This window comes from Erinaceus europaeus, chromosome 7 (genome assembly GCF_950295315.1).
Source record: "Erinaceus europaeus chromosome 7, mEriEur2.1, whole genome shotgun sequence".
Taxonomy (NCBI): Eukaryota; Metazoa; Chordata; class Mammalia; order Eulipotyphla; family Erinaceidae; genus Erinaceus; species Erinaceus europaeus.
The window spans coordinates 105,927,501-105,948,527 of record NC_080168.1 but is presented as its reverse complement, the minus strand read 5'-3'; the positions used below and the strand labels follow the sequence as shown (position 1 = coordinate 105,948,527).

Here is a 21,027-nt window from a genome sequence, read left to right as displayed (position 1 = left end):
AAAGTCTCTTTGTATAATCATTATACAATCAACTCCACCCATTCAGTTTTTATACGATTGCTTTTCTGATTACAAAGCTAAATACGCTTATTGTAAAACATCAGAAACATCTCGTAGAATAACAAAATTCCAACACCTAGATCTTTGAAGGGATAAGTGCACCGAGTGCAGGATTTGAACTAGTATTTAAGAGACTAGCTTGCAGGATGATGCATATGGGGGCAGATCAATCATGCAATAGCTCGCCCGGTAAGCCAACAGCAGCCCATTGATTGCCCTTCCAAAGACAAACCTGGGGCCGCGTGGTGGCGCACTTGGTTGACTTGGTTGAGCGTACACCTTATAGTTATCAAGGACCCGCGTTCAAGCTCCCAGTCCCCACCTGCAAGGGGAAAGCTTCATAGGTGGTTAAGCAGTGCTGCAGGTGTCTCTCTCCCTCTCAGTATCTCCCTTCCCCTCAATTTCTGCCTGTCTCTATCGAATGAATAAAGAGAATCAAAATTTTTCAAAGACAGACCCAACCGAGTCCACCTGCTGAGACAGGCAATCCCACGGCTCTCGCCCCGCCCATCACTTCCACCGCTCTCGCCAATCACGCCTCTCGCCCCGCCCACCACAACCCGCCCCCACCTATCACGCACTCGCCCCGCCCACACGTTTTTCTTTCCATCCACTCACACCTCTCGCCAGGCCCGCGCCCCACGCGCCGCCCACCTCTCAAACTACGCCCCGGGGCCAGGGTTCCCCCTTCTCGCCCGGCTGAGGGCGGGCGTGGGTTTGCTGCCCGGCGGAAGGGAGTTAGTTACTTTCCCGGGGCCACCGGGGTGGGAGAGGTTGGCCGCGAGCCCCGCGGGCGGCATGGCAGGAGCTCCGGAGGAGCGGCCGCAGCACCACGCCGCGCCGCAGGTCTTCCCCGAGCGGCGGGCGGAGGGGAGGTCCCCGCAAGGCTTCCTCTCCAGCTTCTTCAGCAACAACCAGAAGTGCCAGCTCATGCTGCTCAAGACGCTACAGACAAGTACGGGCTGTGCCCCCAGGCTTGGGGGTCGTCGGGCAGGGGAGGGAGGACCCAGGGCCCGTGGGTACGACCTCTAGTGGCGCCCTGGGCCGCGAACCCCAATGCAGTCATGCAGATTCCATGTCGTGGGGCAGAACTGGGGATCTGGGCCTCGCTGAGACTTCTCCTTACTACCTTGTTTGTGGAATGATTAAGGAGTCTTTCCTCTTACGGATATGGCTGATCCTCTGAGTTATATGTAAACTGTACACCAGTTTGGCGGGGTCTCAGAACCCAGGTGAATATTTGTAAATTTGGGGAATGATGGAGTTAATAGCCCAGTTGATAAAGGCATGCATATTGTTGAAAGTGCAGAAAAAAAGTCTTGCAAACTTATCTTTGTCTTGGAAGAGTTATTAGTCTTCGTCACCCGGATGGAAATAAATTGCAAAATCGTGTGTGTGTGTGTGTGTGTGTGTGTGTGTGTGTGCGCGCGCGCGCGCACGTGGGCCTGAGTTTATTTTTCTGCGGAGAGAGTTCCAATCATATGGTTGTCTCTTCCCAAAAGTTAAAAGAGCTGTGGCTAGTTAGCATCTGTCTGCTGACTAGTTTCTCTGAGGATCCAGTCATTGCTCTAGAGATAGCTTAACTTTTTTTTTTTTTTTAACACTGATAGTAGTAGTTTGAAATCCTTCAGATATCTTTTGAAAATTAAAGTCTTGTTTATTCTCTTCTAAAATTTTTTTGAAAGTTTTTATATTTATTTTCCCTTTTGTTGCCCTTGTTTTTTATTGTTGTCGTAGTTATTGTTGTTACTGATGTCGTTGTTGTTGGATAGGACAGAGAGAAATGGAGAGAGGAGGGGAAAACAGAGGGGGAGAGAAAGACAGACACCTGCAGACCTGCTTCACCGCTTGTGAAACACCCGCTCCCTCCCGGGGGCTGCAGGTGGGGAGCCGGGGGGCTGAACAGGGATCCTTACACTGGTCCTTGCGCTTTGTGCCACATGCGCTTAACCCGCTGCGCTACTGCTCGACTCCCCTCTTTTAAAATATTTATTTATTTATTTATTGGATAGAGACAGAGGCATTTGAGAGTGGAGGGGGAGATAAAGGAGAGAGACAGAGAGACGCCTGCAGCCCTCTTTCACCACTCGTGAAATTTATGTGAGCACTTAGCCAGGTGTGCCACTGCCTGGCCCCTCGAAAATTGAAGTCATAACTGTACTTGTCTCAGAGCTAGATTACAATTAAACTTTTATGCTATTGCGTACACTGCTGCAACTGGCCAGTTATGGTTCAAAACTGAAGCATATACTTTTTATGTATTTCTTGATTTAAAATTTATTTTTAGTTTCTAAGTTTTTTAAAATTTATTTATTTATTTATTTATTTATTTATTTATTGCCTCCAGGGTTATTGCTGGGGCTCGGTGCCTGCACTGTGAATCCACTGCTCCTGGAGGCTATTTTTCCCATTTTGTTGCCCTTGTTGTTGCCCTTGTTGTTGTGCTTGTTGTAGTTGCTATTTTTGTGATTGCTATTGTTGTTGTTGGATAGGACAGAGAGAGATGGAGAGAGGAGGGGGAAGACAGAGAGGGGGAGAGAAAGATAGACACCTGCAGACCTGCTTCACCGCCTGTGAAGCGACCTCCTGCAGGTGGGGAGCCAGGAGCTTGAACCGGGATCCTTAGACCAGCCCTTGCGCTTGGCGCTAAGTTCACTTAACCCGCTGTGCTACTGCCCGACCCCCCCCCCCTTTTTTTTATTTGATAGAACACGGAGAAGTTTAGAACGGAGAAAGAGAGCTGGGGTAGATAGCATGTTTATGCAAAGAGACTCTCATATTGGAGGTTCCAAAGTCCCAGGTTCAATCCTCCACACCATCATAAGCCAGAGCTGAGCAGTGCTCTGGTAAAAAATAAAGAGAGAAAGAAAGACACCTGCAGCATTACTTCAATGCTGGGGGCTTGGGGACTTGAACCCAGGTCCTTGGTCATGATAACATGTGTGTTCAACCTGGTAATTCATCACCTGTCCCCTTATTTTTTATTTGTGTTTAAAATTTTTTAGATATAGGTAGAAAGGCAGAGAGAGAAAGTGAAGGAGACCACAGCACAAAGCTGCCTTCAGTGTGGTGTGGGTTGGGCTTGAACCTGGGTTGTATATCGTGAGCAGCACACTATAAGGGTGAGCTATTTCACTAGCCCACATTTCTTTCGTTGTTTCTTTTTTAAGATTTATTTGTTTAACGTATGAGGGACTTGAACCAGGAGGTCCTCAGTGGTGTTATCATGCCATGTGTGAGTCCCAGCATTGCATAAAGAAAAAGATTTGCACGCCACGCTTTGGTAATATATTGCTATTTGAGTAATTCAATTAGTGTTTTCCAATTTGTATACCTAATTTAATCAATTTCTTCTTAGATCCATATGTCAAACTTCTGCTTGATGCCATGAAGCACTCAGGTTGGTAAGTAGATAGATCTCTGAAGTGTTGCTTTCTACATTTTTGGCTGTTAGAAACAAACAAAAAAAACCAAAAAACTGGAACTGCTAAGGAAGGTGGTGGCGACGGCAGCATTCTGTCTAGGCTGATCATGTTCTCTTTGGACATCTTCTGCCTTAACTTTAAATCTCTAGCTCTACTATTTATCTTGGGTATTTATTAAGGACAGTGCTCCAAATCTTTTTGTAAGTCATCGTATATGCCAAACCTAACTTTTTCAATAAACTATTCCCAGTTTTGTCATTACTAGAGAAGAATTATTAACTTCTTAGTTAGGAACCTTCTAGGTATTGCTAAACTTTCACCAGTTGAAAAGGAAATAGTTTCTTTCTTTTTTTTTTTTTTACCATAGCACTGGTCAGCTCTGGCTTATGGTGGTATGGGAGTGGGGATGGGGTTGAACCTGGGCCTTTGAAGCCTCAGGCATGAGTCTCTTTGCATAACTATTATGCTATCTACCCCCACCAAGGAAGTAGTTTCAAGGGCCCAATTGCCACCAGGGTTCTTGCTGGGACTTTTTGCCAGCGCTATAAGTCCGCAGCTCCCTGTGACCATTTTTTCTATTATTATTATTATATATTTTTTTTGGATAGGACAGACAGAAATTGTTAGGTGAGGGGGAGATAGGGAAAGAGAAAGATAGATAACCTGCAGACCTGCTTCACTACTTGTGAAGCGTCCCCCTGCAGGTGAGGAGTGGAGGCTTGGTAAAATATGTGCTCAACTGAGTGTAACACCACCTAGCCCTCCTCGGTTCAATTTTTAACATTCTGGCTCCAGGGCAAGAACTGCAGTGTATTTCTTATGTAGTCTTTTTGTTTTTTATTTATTTTTATTTTTTTACCAGAGCACTGCTCAGCTCTGGCTTATGGTGGTGTGGGGGATTGAACCTGGGACTTGATGGATCCTTAGGCATGAGAGTCTGTTTGCATAACCATTATGCTGTCTACTCCCACCCTCTAATGTGGTCTTTAAAATATAAATATAAATAAACAAATGAGAGAGAAAGAAGGAGGGAATCAGAGCATCAGTGAACCTCAGGACCTCATTTTTTTTTAAAGAAAATATTTTTTTATTGTGGTCCAGGAGGTGGCGCAGTGGATAAAGCATTGGACTCAAGCATGAGGTCCTGAGTTCAATCCCTGGCAGCTCATGTACCAGAGTGATGTCTGATTCTTTCTCTTTCTTCTCTGTCTTTCTCATAAATAAATAAATAAATAAATAAATAAATTCTTTAAAAAATATTTATTTATTCCCTTTTGTTGCCCTTTTTTTTTTTTTATTGTTGTAGTTCTTGTTGTTCAGTGTTCATGTATACTAGTGATGATTCGATGTGGGGCTCTTGACTTCCGGCTAAGTCTTGTCCTCCCACCATATGCACGCTGCTTCCGGAGATTGCTTTTTCAGTCTATTCTTGTCTTGTAGTGCTGTTGACAGAGAAAGACATTTCTCTTGTGAAGATTGTAATGGAAATATCAGTGGAGGTTTTGATGCTTCATCATCTCAGGTATTTTTTATTTTTGCCAACTTGTCATCTTTTGATTCTCTCTCCTGATATTTTGCTAACCAGGTTCCCTGTGTTAGTATTCTATTTGTTTTACTCTGTAGGATTCAAAGAGTGAATTTGTTATGGTTCTTACTCATAAAGAGCTTACACATTCACAGGAGAGAAAAAGACATGAACACAGACAACTACAAAACTTGAGCTAGGTCAGACTGTTTTATGTGGGCATACCAATGGGACAGTTATGTGATTAACTGAAAGAAGCCAGCAGATTTAGCTACAAGATAGAAAATATTTTCAAGGTCAAATATGGAGATTATTGTCTGAAGCAGGGGTAACCTGAGCAAAGGTGACATTTTGGGAAAGCACAGGTGTATTTGGGGAACACCATATTGTCATGTTTACGGGAAGGCAGGACTTTTGTAGGGACTGAGAGGAAACAGGCTTAGAAAGAAGTGTAAACCATGAGGTGGGAGGCTTTGAGTGCTAAGCTAAAAAGTCTCACCTTTACATGGGGGAAATGACATATCTTTGAAAATTTTTGTCAGAGGAAGTGGACTTTCTCATCTGTGAAATATGGATTATGATTATATCTATTGTATAGAATGATTATGAGAACTAAATGAGATAACCTTTGTAAAAGCTTCTAACATAGTGCTTGGTCCCTAACAAATATTAGCTTTAAGTCATTTAAAGGTTTTGACAGTCTTGGAAGAGGTAAATCTTGATCTGTCAAGTGATGAGGGTAGATGAAAGTATTTCATTTCTTTTTTTACAGACCACTGCTTAGCTCTGGTATATGATGGTGCAAGGAATTGAATTTAGGACATTGGAGCTTTATAACCATTTTGTTATCTACCTTTTCCCATAAAGTAGCTCTTTCCATATTAAATATATAACCTATATTTAACATAATCCTTATGAGGGAATTCATTCTCTATTTTGACTATTTATAGCTGCCATAATAATCATGGAAAAAGAAAGGCAAAATAGCACCAGGAGGAAGAATCTGAGTTTGGAATCAGATTTTAGTTAAAACTTTTATCTTTCACTTTATTTATTTATTTATTTTATTAAGAGAGAGACATTAAAGACATTGAAGCAGAGAGTAAAAGAAACCACAGCACCAAAGCATCCTTCAGTACAGTGGATACCAGGTTCAAACTTGAGTTGAATACATGACAAAGCAGCAAGTTATTTTTGCCAGCCCTCTATTTCCCTTCTTAACTGTGGGGCCTGGACAAGTTGCTTCACTTACTATCAGTTTCCTCATTGTAAAATCTATTTATCACAATACCTACAGCCTCAGAATGGACCTTGGTATGTTTATCTCCACTTGGGGGTAAAGACAGTGAACATTTTGTAACTTCATCTTTTTATCAGTGTGAAACACAATTGGATACTCTTTCAAGTTTTTAAATTTAAAGTGTATATTGTGAAACATCTCACTGGTACAAAAGAGAAACCAACCTATATGCATGCTATCAGTTAATAATAATAAAATAATAGTAAAATGAGCACCTATGAACTGTTACCCACATTTGAGAAACAGGACATTGCCAGGACTTCAGAAACCTGTGATCCCTCGTGGGTTGCCTTTCTGCTTCCTTTTTCTGCCTCTTGTGATGATCATTCCCTGCATGAATGACTTTACCATTATATATATATATATATATATATATATATATATATATACATATATATTTATTTAGTTCAGCGATGTGTTACTTAGTTGTTTACTATGAAGCTTTGTACAAAGAATACTTGGAGCTATATGTAATACTTTGTGATTTTTATGAAATCACATAGTATATAGTCTTCTGTAACTTAGTTATTTTGCTCATTGTTGTGAATTGTTTTTTTCCCCCAGCTATAGTGCCATTTCTGCCTAATTAATTTTACTGTTGTGCAGTATTCTGCTATGTCTATACTTAGTTTGCTTTATCTAATATTGTTTATAACTTTGTTATAAACAAAGCTTTCATGAATATCCTTCATCTGCTTTCCTGATGCAAAGGGTTAAGTTATTCCAAGGGACAGGCCTAAGTGGAGAATTGCTAAGTCATAGTATCTATGCACTGGACCTGCAGATAGTTCTTCAGTGTCTCCTCCTCGGTTTCCAATATTATACTCATCTAACTGCTAGTTCTGTTTCCTCTACCAGTTGTTAAATGTTGAAGTCTTTTAATACTTGAAGCTAGATTCCCTTCTTTGCTTATGCTATGCTCTACCAAAAGGACCTCATTTCTTTTTTTTTTTTTTTTCCTTTAAAGATTTTATATATGTATTAATGAGATAGATAGGAGGAGAGAGAGAAAGAACCAGACATCACTCTTGCACATGTGCTGCCGGGGGTTGAACTCAGGACCTCATGCTTGAGAGTCAAGTGCTATACCCACAGTGCTACCTCCCAGACCACTTTTCTTTTTTTACAGAGCACTGCTCAGCTCTGGCTTATGGTGGTGCGGGAAATTGAACCTGGGACCAAGTACCCTTAGGCTTGAGAGTCTCTTTGTATACCTACTATGCTATCTATCAGACAGATCGGGCATGTTCAGGGTGGCATGGCTGTAGATGACATGTCTAAATTCAAACTGATGATTAAAAAAAAATTATTTCCTATCACTCTTTTAAGTATTTCATTTATTTATGAGAAAGGAGGAGAGAGAGAGAGAGGGAGAGAGAGAACCAGACATAACTCTGGTATATGTGGTGTTGAGGATTAAATTTGGGACCTCATGCTTTGGAGTCCAATGTTTTATCCACTGTGCCATCTCCCGGGCCATGCTATCTCCCATCTCTATCCAACCTGGTCTTTAAGTTTTGTGTATTTCAGTGAATGGAACCACTATCCTTTTACCCCAGCCAGAAATTCAGGGGTCATCTTTAATACTTATCATTTCTCCTTTATTCTAGGATAAAAGTCATCATTGAATTTTATATCATACATCATATATATATATAATATATTTCAGCTCCTACCTTTTTAGTACTATCAGGTACTATTATCTTGCTTAGAACACTTCATCAGTCTTCTATCTAGAGGAGACCTAGTCTTGGTCATTTACTTATTATTCCCTTTGTAGGCAATAGGATAAAAACAGAGGCAGCCCTGCCTATTTCACTACTCCCTTTTAGTGACTTCCCACTGCTCACAGGGTAAAAACAAGGTTTTCAGTGGTTTGGTTCCTGCTGACTTCACCTTCTGTTTCTCATTTCTAGTACCTCTAACTCTGTGCTTCAGAAATATAGACTTACAGCTTCTCAAACATTCCATTTCTTTAACCTTCCCCTGCCTTTTGCATATATTGTTACAGATTTTTTTTCTTCTTCTTTGTAAGAGAGAGAGAGAGAGAAAGAAAGAGACCAATGTGGTGAGGCTGGGTTTGAACCTGGGTCATGCACATAGCAAAGCATCACCTTTCCCAAGTGAGCTCTTTTCACTGGCCCACCATTTACGTGCTTTGTTTCTTCTGCCTAGAATGCTCCCTGCTCCTGTCCTTAAATTTAAGTCCTTTTCATTTATTAAATCCCAATTTAAATGTTTCTTCTATAGAGAAGCTTTTCCAGCTTCTACACTAGGCCAGGCACTCTTTCCATGTGTGCTGTCAGCAACCTGGATTTTTCTTCATGACAGCTGTCATCGCATAGATTTAGACTTTTTTGCTTAATGTATTTGATTAATTTCTAGCTCCACTAGTAGATTGTAAGTCTCCCAGTACATTTTAGTAAATACTGTTGAAGCATATGACAATGAGTACAGTTGAAAAAAATGAATGTTGAATGTACATACAAGTGTCTGGCACATAGTGGGTACATACTAAATGGTAACTATTATTATTAGGATTCCCTTATGTCTTGATTATTCTTATAGGGTCCTGCTCAGTGTGCTGTTGGCTTTTTGCACTTCTTTCTGAAGTTCTTTCTGAGGATTTTCCTGGCAATTCTAGTAGAATGAAACAATGGTGGTCATTCATTGTTGAGTCATTGCTCATTCAGAAACTTGAGAAGTATTTTTCATATATTCTCATTTAATTCTCACAGTTCTATGAGGTAGGTACTCTAATGACCTTTTTATAATGGAGGAAACTGATATACAGAGAGGAACTTGCCCAAGCTCACCGAGTTAGTAAGGACTGGAGTTAGAATTAGTTTGCTTTATTTCAAGGTTACTCTCTTCTATAATACTATAGAGTCCAAGACCAACTGGTCCAAGCCCAGTGAGGAAGACATGTGAATAAATGTCTCTAAGTGCTGTTGTATTTGAGAGAGAGAAAGAAGTGGAGAGATGGGTCTTAGGGAATAAAATATGGAGGGTTTATTTGAGAATGTATAGTTAAGACTGACTTCAGATGGATGGGTAGTGTAGGTGGGCTCGATGAAGAGTCAGGTAGAGAGAGATGAAACCTATGGGATGTGAGAAGCTTTTAGAAATAACCAGCCTTCTCTTCGTTTGGTGCCTCCCAGATTGTTTTGTGCCAGAATAATATCGGTAATCAAGCCCACATGAACAGATTGGTCACTCATGAGCTCATTCATGCATTTGATCATTGTCGTGCTCATGTCAACTGGTTCACCAATGTCAGACATTTGGCCTGCTCAGAGGTGAGTTGGATTGTAGAAGATAGCCTTTCTCTCCAGAACAGTCTTGAGTATTTTGTGCATGTACAATTTATTTAAATGTATTCCTTTTCTTACTGAAATAGTTCTACATTGGTCTGGATTTTTCTTGTTGTCACTAGGACTGCCCCAACCCAGACTGACTCCTTTAGGTGTGTGTGTATGTGTGTGTGTGTGTGTGTATGTAGAAGAGGGGGAGAGAACTAAACCACACATCCAGTGCAGTGGCACTGCATATGGCAAAGCAGGTTCACTATCCAAATTAATTATTTTGCTAGCTCAGGAAATTGTTTTCAACTGTGGGGTATCATTTTTGAGATACAGTAAGAGACATTTTGTATATCTCTTCAGAATTGTCTTTAACTGTAACCTTTGAACTCTAATCATGATGATGACTTTATTTATAATAATGAGCTATTTTTAAAACTTTTTTTGTGGGCTGGGGAGATAGCATAATGGCTGTGTAAAAGACTTTCTTATCTATCTGAGGCTCTGAGGTCCCAGGTTCAATCCCCAGCACCACCACAAGCCAGAACTGATCAGTGTGCTGGTCTTTCTGTGTCTTTTTCTCTGTCCCTCCCCTCTCTTATTAAAATAAAATATTAAGTATGGTCTTGGAGGTGGCGCAGTTGATAAAGAATTGGACTCTCAAGCATGAGGTCCTGAGTTCGATTCCCGGCAGCACATGTACCAGAAAGATGTCTGGTTCTCTCTCCTCCTATCTTTCTCATTAATAAATAAATAAATAATTAAAATAAAGTACTAAAAACAAACTTTTTTGTTGGAGAGTGGTGGCAGGGGTTGAACCCAAGCCTCATACATATAAGACATGCTTTTTACTTGCTGAGCCACCGCTCTAGTCCTAAATTATTTTTCTTTTTCTTTTCTTTTTTTTTCTTCTTTTTTTTAACCAGAGCACTGCTCAGCTCTGGCTTATGGTGGTGCAGGGGACTGAGCCTGGGACTTTGGATCCTCAGGCATGAGAGAGTCTGTTTGCTTAACCATTATGCTATCTACCCTGGCCCCTAAATTATTTTTCTTTTCTTTTTCTTTTAAATTTCTTTATTGGGGGATTAATGTCTTACAGTCAACAGTAAATACAATAGTTTGTACATGCATAACATTTCTCAGTTTTCCACATAACAATACAACTCCCACTAGGTCTAAATTATTTTTCTTGTGGAACAAGTAATATAAAAATAGCAGTACTTAATATTTACTGAGGGTTGTGTGTCCTACTGTTATGTTTATGGATTAAAAATCTTATTTTCCACCAGAGCATTGCTCAGCTCTTTCTAATGGTGTTGTTGGGGGTTGAGCCTGGAACCTCCAAGCCTCAGGCATACAAGTCTGTTGCATAAATCACTGTGATATCTCCCTGGCCCTTGTTTGTGGATTTTTATTTAGTTTTTCAGCAACCCAATTGAAGTAAGTACTCAGTTTAGTTTTTTAAATGTAGAAAGTGAAGCAGTTAAAGCCTTAACTCTAAGGTAGCAAGTGACAGGCAAACTTACAACCAGAATTCTTAGTTGGTTTGCTGGGCTGCCTTTCATAGGCAAGGATCCATGTGTAAAACATTTAGTTTCAAAAATAAAACATAAAAAGATAATACTACTAAAGCGTTTTGCATTGCTCTGAGAAGTATGCACATATATCTCTGCTCCTAGAGACGTGTATTTCATACTTGTATTTCCTTCATTGAAGAGTGCAGTGTGCTGAGGAATTTTAAAAGCCTAATATAAATTTCAGGCTACTATTTTTATAACTTAGGTTTTCTCTTTTCCTTGAAATTAATAAGCAGCTCCACTTCATATAATTATAACTCATAGTATTTGAAGAGCAGACCAAGACTGGAGTTTTTAACAGGTCTTTCTTGCGTGTTAATGAGAATTAATGCCTTTTAACCTACTAACGTGTTAAATGCCTGGAACTCTTCGGAGGAATGAGGCTTTGTTACTGTTGATATAACATAAAACTAGTCATTCTGTTTGCAGTGAATTACAAAAAAATGTGACCAGATAGACCATAGACTCTATATAAGTAGTTCCAAATTTTCTTCCTTTGCTTTTAAAATCTATTTTTTTAAAAATGGGTAATTCCGGCAGTCCGGCGGTAGCTCAACAGGTTAAGTGCATGTGGCACAAAGCGCAAGGACCGGCTTAAGGATCCCGGTTCAAGCTCCTGACTTCCCACCTGCAGGGGAGTCGCTTCACAGGCGGTGAAGCAGGTCTGTAGGTGTCTATCAGTCTTTCCCTATCTTTGTCTTCCCCTCCTCTCTCCATTTCTCTCTGTGCTATCTAACAACAATGACATCAATAACCACAACAATAAAAAACAAGGGCATCAAAAGGGAAATAAATATTAAAATGTGGTAGTTCCAGGAAATTTTAAATTTTATTTATTTTTATTTTTAAAATTTAAAATTTTATTTATTTTTATTTTTATTTTTTTAATTTCTTAATGGGGAATTAATGTTTTACATTCAACAGTAAATACAATAGTTTCTACATGCATAACATTTGCCAGTTTCCCATATAACAGTACAACCCCCACTAGGTCCTTTGTCATCCTTTTTGGACCTGTGTCCCCCCCCCCAAATTTTTTAATTAAAAAAAATATTTATTTTCCTTTTTGTTGCCCTTGTTTTTATCATTGTTGTGGTTATTATTATTATTATTATTATTATTGATGTCATTGTTGCCAGATAGGACAGAGAGAAATGGAGAGAGGAGAGGAAGACAGAGAGGGGGAGAGAAAGACACCTGTAGACGTGCTTCACCGCTTGTGAAATGATACCCCTCCCAGGTGAGGAGCTGGGGGCTTAAAGGATGCTTACGCCCATCCTAGAGTTTCATGCCATGTGCGCTTAACCCGCTGCGCTACCGCCTGACCCCCCCAAATTTTAAATTTTATTTATTTTTTCTTTATTGTGGGGATTAATGGTTTACAGTCGACAGTAAAATGCAGTAGTTGGTACATGTGTAACATTTCTTTGTTTTCCACATAACAATTCAACCCCTTCCTGATTTTCCTCTTCTGGACCTGAACTCTCCCTTCTACCCCCGAGTCGTTTACTTTGGTACAATACACCAAACCCAGTCCAGTTCTGCTTTATGTTTTCCCTTGTTTTCAACTTATGTCTACGATAGAGAAATTGAGAGGGGAGGGGATGATAGAGAGGGAGAGAGAAAGATAGACACCTGCAGACCGGCTTCACCGCTTGTGAAGTGACCCCAACACACACACACATGTGGGGAGCCCTGGGCTTGAGCTGGGATTCTTGCTCTTGGTACTGTGTGCGCTTAACCTGGTGTGCTACCTGCCGCCCTTCCTGAGGTCCAACTCTTGACATCTGGCTCCAAAGAAATTAGTTTTGTTGGCGTATTGCACCAAAGTGAAAGACTCTGGGGTGGGTGGGTGGGAGAGTACAGGTCCAAAAAGGATGACAGAGGACCTAGTGGGGGTTGTATTGTTATATGGGAAACTGGGGAATGTTATGCATGTACAAACTATTGTATTTACTGTTGAATGTAAAACATTAATGCCCCAATAAAGAAATTAAAAAAAAAATTAGTTCTGTCAGTAAGTTTTGAAAATTCCCATCAGAAACTGACTGAGCTCTCTGCCTAGTGCATTTGTCTTTTTTTTTTTTGCCTCTAGGGTTACCACTTAGGGGTCTGTGCTCACTACGTACCTACTACACCTGGCGGCCAGTTTTTTTTTTTTTTTTTTTTGGCCATTGGGTAGGACAGAGAGGAATGGAGAGGGAAGGGAAAGATAGAGCTTGAGAGAAACACACCTGCAGATTTGCTTCACTACTTGTGAAGCTATCCCTTGCAGGTGGGGAGCCGGGGGCTTGAACAAGGATCCTTGCATGGGTCTTTCTGCATTTGTCATTGTTTAGCATAATTTGTGGATAATTGCTCTTTTTTTTTTTTTTTGTAAAAATTTATTTATTAATGAGAAAGAGAAGGGTAGAAGGAGAGAGCTGGAGCATCATTTTAGCACATGTACTGCCAGGGATCAAACTCAGAACCTTGTGTTTGAGTCTAACACTATCCTCTGTGCCAACTTCCAGACCACTAATCTTTTTCTTTTAATATTTATTTATATTTATTTTTCCCTTTTTGTTGCCTTTTTTTTTTTAATTGTTGTTGTAGTGATTGTTGTTGATGTCATCGTTGTTAGGTAGGACAGAGAGAAATGGACAGAGGAGGGGAAGACAGAGGGGGAGAGAAAGAGAGACACCTGCAGACCTGCTTCACTGCTTGTGAAGTGACTCCCCTGCAGGTGGTGAGCCAGGGGCTCGAACCAGGATCCTTACGCCAGTCCTTGCACTTTGCATCACATGTGCTTAACCCGCTGTGCTACCGCCCGACTCCCAATCTTTTTCTTAAGTCATGAACTTTCTGAGTCAGTAAAGTATTCTTAAAAATCGTTTTTTTTAGGGGGTAGGTGGTGGTACATATAGTTGAATGCATATTTTACCATGTGCAAGGACCTGGGTTAAAGTCCCCAGCCACCATCTGCAGAGGGGAAGCTTCACAAGAGTTGAAGCAATACTGCAACTTAATCTCTCTCTCTCTCTCATCTGATCTTCCATCCTTGTTTCTGTCTCTATTCAATAAATGAATAAATAAAATATTTTTTAAATGTCATGCAGATACTCTTCTCAGAAAAACATGCCATATGTATGTGTGTGTGTGTGTGTGTGTGTGTGTGTGTGTGTGTGTATATATATATTTACTATTTAAAATTAGTTGTTATAAAGGTTTAGAGGATAAGCACTTCATTTTTGCTTGCTTTCTGTCTTTGGGATAGATTCGAGCTGCTAACCTTAGCGGAGACTGCTCACTGGTAAATGAAATATTCAGATTAAATTTTGGATTAAAACGACACCACCAGGTAAAAATATGGTAATTGTAATATGGGAAATTGTGTGCCCTCCCAGAGTGAATGAGTGGGTGGAAATGATGGATATGGAAATGAAAAGTAGGGGCCAGGTGGTGGTGCACCTGGTTAAGCACATACATTACAGTTCACAAGGACCTAGGTTCAAGCCCCTGGTCCCCACCTGCAGGGGAAAAGCTTCACAAGTGGTGAAGCAGTACTGCAGGTGTCTCTCTGTCTTTCCCTCTCTATCTCCTCATTCCCTCTCTTATTTATATATATTTTAGAAGATTTTATTTATTTATTAATGAAAAAGATAGGAGGAGAGAGAGAAAGAACCAGACATCACTGTGGTACAAACTCAGGACCTCATGCTCGAGAGTCTATTGCTTTATCTACTGCACCACCTCCTGGGCCACTCTCCCCTTTCCCTCTTAGTTGACCTGACTCTATCCAATAATAAATAAGTAAATGATATTAAAAAAAAAAAAGAAACGAAAAGCACAGTTACTATTTGAAATAGCTCTTTATTTGGAAAGAGTCAAAATGTCAAAAAACAAATAGATGGAATTTAGTTTTACTTTATAATTAGGGAAAGCTATATGACTGGGTTTGAATATCACAGAAATGATTATGGTGGATCTGAATTGAGGCTGGGTGGGTGGGATGGGTAGAGTGGGGAGGCAGAGGGAGAGAGATTGACCAGAGTGCTGTTTGTTCATCTTTTGGTTTATGGTGGTGCTGGGGATTGAACCTAGGACCTCAGAACCTCAAGTATGAAAGTCCTTTGCATAACCATTATAATGTCTTCCTAGTCCAAGGGGGGGAAAAACAAGCAAGATCTTGTTAGGAAGTTATTTATTTAAAAAATATATATATATAATTTTACAAAATTACATATCAACAGGGGTCTAAATCCACACCATTCCCACCACCAGAGTTTTGAATCTTCAGTCTCCCAACTGCAATCTACCACAGTTCCCTAAGGCTGTAGACATGGGCCAACCATCATCTTTAACTATCTGTCCACATTTGCACATAATTGCCCCCTTTTCCTCCTGATCCAATCCTCTCTTCCCCTCCAAGCCACTCATGACACCATTACGACCTCCATATGCCCCTCTCCTTTTCTCTCTCTGGGTGCTGATGGAGCTGGAGTGCACAGTCCTCTTATTTTCATCCTATCACTTCTCCCCTGCTGGGAGTATGGATCAAGGTTGTTTTTGGGGAGCAGAAGGTAGGAGTTCTGCCTTCTCTAGCTGCTGCTTCACTGGATATGGGCACTGACAGGTTGATCTATAACCCCCCCCCCCCCCAAGCCTGTTTTATCTTTCCCTAGTCCAGGACACACTGGTGAGGTCATCTCCCCAGAGAAGTTGGGATGGAGTCATGGTAGCATCTGTAACTTAGTGCCTGGAAGGTGGCATGACCTAAGCTGAGACAAAATAGTTAATGAACAGGAACCAAAAAGTAGGATTAGAGCAGATGAGATTAGGGATTTTAGGGTAGAAGAAAGCTAGGAAATCTATTTTAGGCATGTTCCTGGGGCCAAACAATTATGGCAGTTTTGCTTGAGTTTGATAGCTAGCCTGAAGTTGGATAAGAATATTGTCTGAGAGAATGGTGTCAGAGTAGAGAAAAGGGCTAGAAAGTTGGGTCAGGGCAGAGAGTAGCTCCCATTCTTAGGAAAACAAAATTTCTGTGGCTTAAATGAACTATTTACTTTCAGCCATCTGACTCAGGGCCCATATTTATATTTATGTTTATATTATTTATATTTAGCACCAGAGCCTGTGTAACCTCTAATCCCTATTGGTCTGAGCTCGCAGCTCATGGTCACAGCTGGGAACACTGCAGGCTGCACTCATATCAGGACCAGGCTTCCTCTAGTGGCAGGGCAGGATACCCCAGCGGGGGCTGTCCCTCCTGTCGCTGCTTTATGGTGAAGGCAAGGTCCTGGGAAGGCCCACAAGATGCCCTTCCTGATAGTGACCAGTGGTGGTGGAGAGAGGGCGCCCTAGGCCCATCATATGTGTGTGGGAATCTCAGCATTCCCTAACTAGGGCTACAGATGATGAGGTGAGATGATACTGACCCAAAGGGCTATTATTAAGTGGGCTAATCTCTTGCCCTTATTAGAAAGTTATTTATTCTCTTTCTCTCCTTCCTTCCTCCCTCCCTCCCCCTCTCTCTCTCTCTCTCTCTCTCTTTCTTTCTTTCTTTCTTTCTTTCCTTGTCACCAGTTATTGCTGGGCCTTAGTGCTGGCACTAAGAATTGAACACTCCCAGTGACCATTTCCCCCCTATATTATACTTGGTAGAACAGAGAGAAATTGAGGTGTGGGTGTGTGTATTGGGGGGAGGGAGAGGGAGAGATGCACATCTGCAACACTGTTTCACCACTTGTGAGGAAACTTCCCTCCTATAGATGGGGAGTGGGGACTTAAACCCCAGTCCTTGTGCATATACTACAGTATTACACTCAATTGGGTGGCTGCACCACTGCCTAGTCCCTGGTCAGAGAGTTTCATTGGGAAGAGCTTGTGGCTCAATTTGGAAGCTACACTGGCATCAGCATTGCAGTTACAACTGGATACAAACATGATAGGCTTAGAATAATAGCAGGATGAAGCTTGGTTCTTTAGAGAAATGAGTAATTCAGCTCTGGGGTAGGGGGGAGAGGGGAGACAGCATAATGGATATGTAAAGAGATTCTTGCCTGAGGCACCAAAGTTCCAAATTCAGTCTCCTGCACCATCATAAACCAAAGCTGAGCATTTCCTCTCCTTCCCTCCCTCATCTCAGTCTCTTTGTCTCTCTCTCTCTCTTACACACACACACACACACACACACACACACACACGCCTCTAACTGTATAATATCAGACACATTATTTTCTCAGAAGAATACTTTAATACTTATGGAAAGAGCACTCAGGAAACAAAAAAGTTGATTTTTTTTCTTCCCCTCTTTGACAAATCAAGACACCTTTACATTTCACATTTATAGTGTGGTCTCTTCTTGCTGCCAGGTAAGCAATTTTCTTTATTTTCTTTTATTATTATTTTAATTTTACTTATTTATTATCTTTATTTATTGGACAGAGATAACCAGAGATCCAGAGACAGAGAGGGAGAGAGACAGACCTGCAGACCTGCTTCACTACTTGTGAAGCTCTTCCCCTGTAAGTGGGGACCAGGGGCTCAAACCTGGGTCCTTGCACTGTAATGTGTGCGCTTAACCAGGTGTGCCACCGCCTGGCCCCTATTATTATTATTTTTAAAGATTTTATTTATTCATGAGAAATGATAGGAGAGAGAGAAAGAACCAGACATCACTTTGGTACATGTGCTGCCGGGGATTGAACTTGGGATCTCATGCTTGAGAGTCCAAAGCCTTATCCACTGCGCCACCTCCCGGACCACTTATTATTATTTTTTAAAAAATGTTTTTATTTATTTATTTATGAGAGAGAAAGGAAGAGAGAGAGAAAGAACCAGACATTATTCTGGTATATGTGCTGCCAGGGATTGAACTCAGGATCTCATGCTCAAGAGTCTAATGCTTTATCCACTGTGTCACCTCCCGGACCACTATTTTATTATTTAAAAAAATTTTTTTTTTAATTTATTTTATTTATTTATTCCCTTTTGTTGCCCTTGTTGTTTTATTGTTGTAGTTATTTGTAGTTATTATTGTTGTTGTCGTTGTTGGATAGGACAGAGAGAAATGGAGAGAGGAGGGGAAGACAGAGGTATTTTTAAAATTTTTTACCTGAGCACTGCTCAGCTCTGGTGGATGTTGGTGTGGGGAATTGAATCTGGGACTTTGGAGCCGCAGGCATGAGAGTCTCTTTGCATAACCATTATCCTATCTACCCTCACAGCAGTTTTCTCTTGAAGAAAGTTATCTTCTAAGATCAGAGATCCGGTGAGCTCAGCGTGATATGGCCGCAGACAAAAAGTTACCTAAAAATAAAAATGAGGGGCAGAGCACACATGCTACTATCCACAAAGATCCAGGTTCAAGCCCCCAGTTCCCACCTGAAGAGGGAACAATTCTTGAGTAGTGTAGCAAGTGTCTCAGTCTCACTATCCAGTAAATAAACAACACCATCATCTGTTGGTATGCTTCTAAAAACCCCTTCTGTTTCATTGGTTTAATCCCCCCTGCTTAACACTATTCTATTTACATAACCACTTCATTCTATTTACATAACTGCTGTTAACAAGCTCCACCCTCCCTCCAGGGCATTGGTGGTTCAGTGGTAGAATTCTTGCCTGCTCCGCCCCCTCTCCTTGTCAAACCCTGATTTTCACCAGTCACTTTTCTCTCCACCCTCTCTGCATGGCATCCTGTTCCCACCCTACTGGGCTAGTATATTTATAAGGACAAGATTGTTTGTTGTTTAGTTTAGCTTAGCTTGGTATAGATTGCGCTGCGTCCTGCATGAATAAAGAGATACTGCGTACAGCCCGTGAAGCCAGCCCGCCGAAAACAATAATCATCCAGCCCCGCAATAAATAGATAAATATTGAATAAAAGAGGGAAAGTGAGGGGCCAGGTAGTGGCACACCAGTTAAGCGCGCATATTACTAAGCACAAGGACCCAGACTTGAGCCCTTGCTGTCCCACTTGCTTCATGGGAGAATGCTTCATGAATGGTGAAGAAGGTCTGCAGTTTGGTCTGTCTGCATACCTGTCTGTCTATATCTAATCTATCATCTATCTATTTGTCCATCCATCCATCCATCCATCTATCCATCCATCCATCTCCCTGTTCTCTCTCAATTTCTCTGTCTTAGCTAATTTAAAAAAATGAGAAAAAATGGCCACTGGGAGCTGTGGGTTCCTAGTCCTGGCACTGAGCCCCAGACATAATCCTTGGAGGCAATTAAAAAGAAAAGAAAAAGGAAGTTAATTAGCATTAGTCAGCTGAACCAGATAAGGGAGGTGTAGAAGTGAAGTGTATTTTGAAATTAACTTATATTAAAATCTCTATCAGAACCTTATTTGTAGACTCTGATTCTGTGAATTGGGAGTTTGGCAGATACTACTCAGAATTTCAGTTAATAACACTTGTCTTGTTTCTAGAGAAGACAAGAAAATGGAAAAGGTACCACTCTTAAGTAATTTTGGATTGAACTCAGTATACTCCATAATTTGAGTAATGTTTCTCCTTTGTAATGAAATAACTTAGTAAAACACGAGAGGGAATCCTTTTAATTGTGCTTTAGATTATGACATGAGCTGTTATTTCATGATCATATTTTCATTTAAAATTAAAAATGGATACTTTTCTTTCTCCTCAGACTTGTGTGCGAGACAGAGCCATTCTTTCCATCCTGGCTGTTAGGGATATAAGCAGAGAAGCAGCTCAGAAGGCGGTTGATGGTGTTTTTGAATCTTGCTTCAATGACCTTGAACCTTTTGGAAGGATCCCATACAACAAGACTTCTGCAAAATATGCACATAGAGATTTTCAAAACCGTGATCGGTACTACTCAAATCTGTGAAGACTGGTGTTTTGTATTCTACTACAGAACTTTATGTGAAGAAAATATAATTAAAAACTAAACAAATGATAATAAATTATACATTAAATATAGGTAAAATACAGATGCTGATTTTAGCATGTGGTTAGAAAAGAACTGGTAAAAAAGGAAACTGCCTTAAATTTCAAGGCAAAACTGTTTCTGTATAGCTAACCATTTGGTAAATAAGGTGAATAAATTGAATTTTTGTATGACTTTTTGAAATGTCCAGTGGGACTTATGTTTTGTTCAGTTTCTTTTTTTTTTTGTATTCAGTAGGACTTCACACAATTCACTGCTCTTGATGGATTTTTATTTTTTCCTTTAAATTTCAGATACAGTCGGTGGGGGGGGGGGGCGGGAAGAGACAGAGAGACCGAGACTGACCCCACAGTATTGCTCCAATGTTCATGGAACTTCCCCTGGTGTCTTGCATGGTGAGTCCATGTGATGCCAAGGGCTTGAATACAGGTCTATGTACATAGGAAAGTGTGTGCTCTGTCAAGTAAGCTATTTCCCTGTCTCTCTCTTTAAAATCTTTTAAAATATTTATTTATTCTCTTTTTATTGTCCTTTTTCTTTATTGTCATCATTGGATAGGACAGAGAGAATGGAGAGAGGAGGGGAAGACAGAGAGGGGGAGAGACAAACACCTGCAGACCTGCTTCACTGCTTGTGAATCGACTCCTCTGCAGGTGGGCAGCCGGGGGGCGGGGGGGCTCAAACCGGGATCCTTATGCAGGTCCTTGTGCTTTGCACCACGAGTGCTTAACCTGCTGCGCTATCGCCCAACTCCCCTTCCTATCTTTTATTTGGCTTTTTTAAAAACTAAAAAAAAATTTTATTTTAGCTTTTATTGTGATTTTTCTCTCCCATTATGGTGCTGGGGATCCAATCTAGGGCTTCAGACATGCAAGTATATGTTTTACTGCTGAGCCACTTCCTAGCCTTCAATATATAATTATGAAGTCTACACTGC

The 21,027-nt window shown here is 40.8% G+C and overlaps 1 protein-coding gene across 4 annotated transcripts; it reads left to right on the top strand.

The window, feature by feature from the left end:
• Positions 1 to 658: 658 nt before the first annotated feature.
• Positions 659 to 20,279, top strand: ATP23 (ATP23 metallopeptidase and ATP synthase assembly factor homolog). Of its 4 annotated transcripts, XM_007516685.3 has the most exons (6): positions 660 to 1,015; positions 3,419 to 3,464; positions 4,926 to 5,007; positions 9,472 to 9,609; positions 14,446 to 14,529; positions 19,827 to 20,279. In XM_007516685.3, the coding sequence occupies exons 1-6, from the start codon at positions 859 to 861 to the stop codon at positions 20,028 to 20,030; spliced, it is 711 nt and encodes a 236-aa protein (XP_007516747.1). In that variant the 5' UTR covers positions 660 to 858; the 3' UTR covers positions 20,031 to 20,279. The 4 variants fall into 4 exon arrangements, with proteins under 4 accessions (XP_016040854.1, XP_007516747.1, XP_060051001.1 ...); XM_016185368.2 differs by lacking the exon at positions 9,472 to 9,609 and having other exon boundaries at positions 659 to 1,015; XM_060195018.1 differs by lacking the exon at positions 4,926 to 5,007 and having other exon boundaries at positions 932 to 1,015.
• Positions 20,280 to 21,027: the final 748 nt, after the last annotated feature.

Excerpts from the sequence above, each read along its gene's own strand:
- ATP23 (XM_007516685.3), top strand. The coding sequence starts at position 859 with ATGGCAGGAGCTCCGGAGGAGCGGCCGCAGCACCACGCCGCGCCGCAG. Across the intron at positions 1,016-3,418 it reads GCTCAAGACGCTACAGACAA|ATCCATATGTCAAACTTCTG; the intron begins GTACGGGCTGTG and ends ATTTCTTCTTAG. Across the intron at positions 5,008-9,471 it reads TTGATGCTTCATCATCTCAG|ATTGTTTTGTGCCAGAATAA; the intron begins GTATTTTTTATT and ends GGTGCCTCCCAG.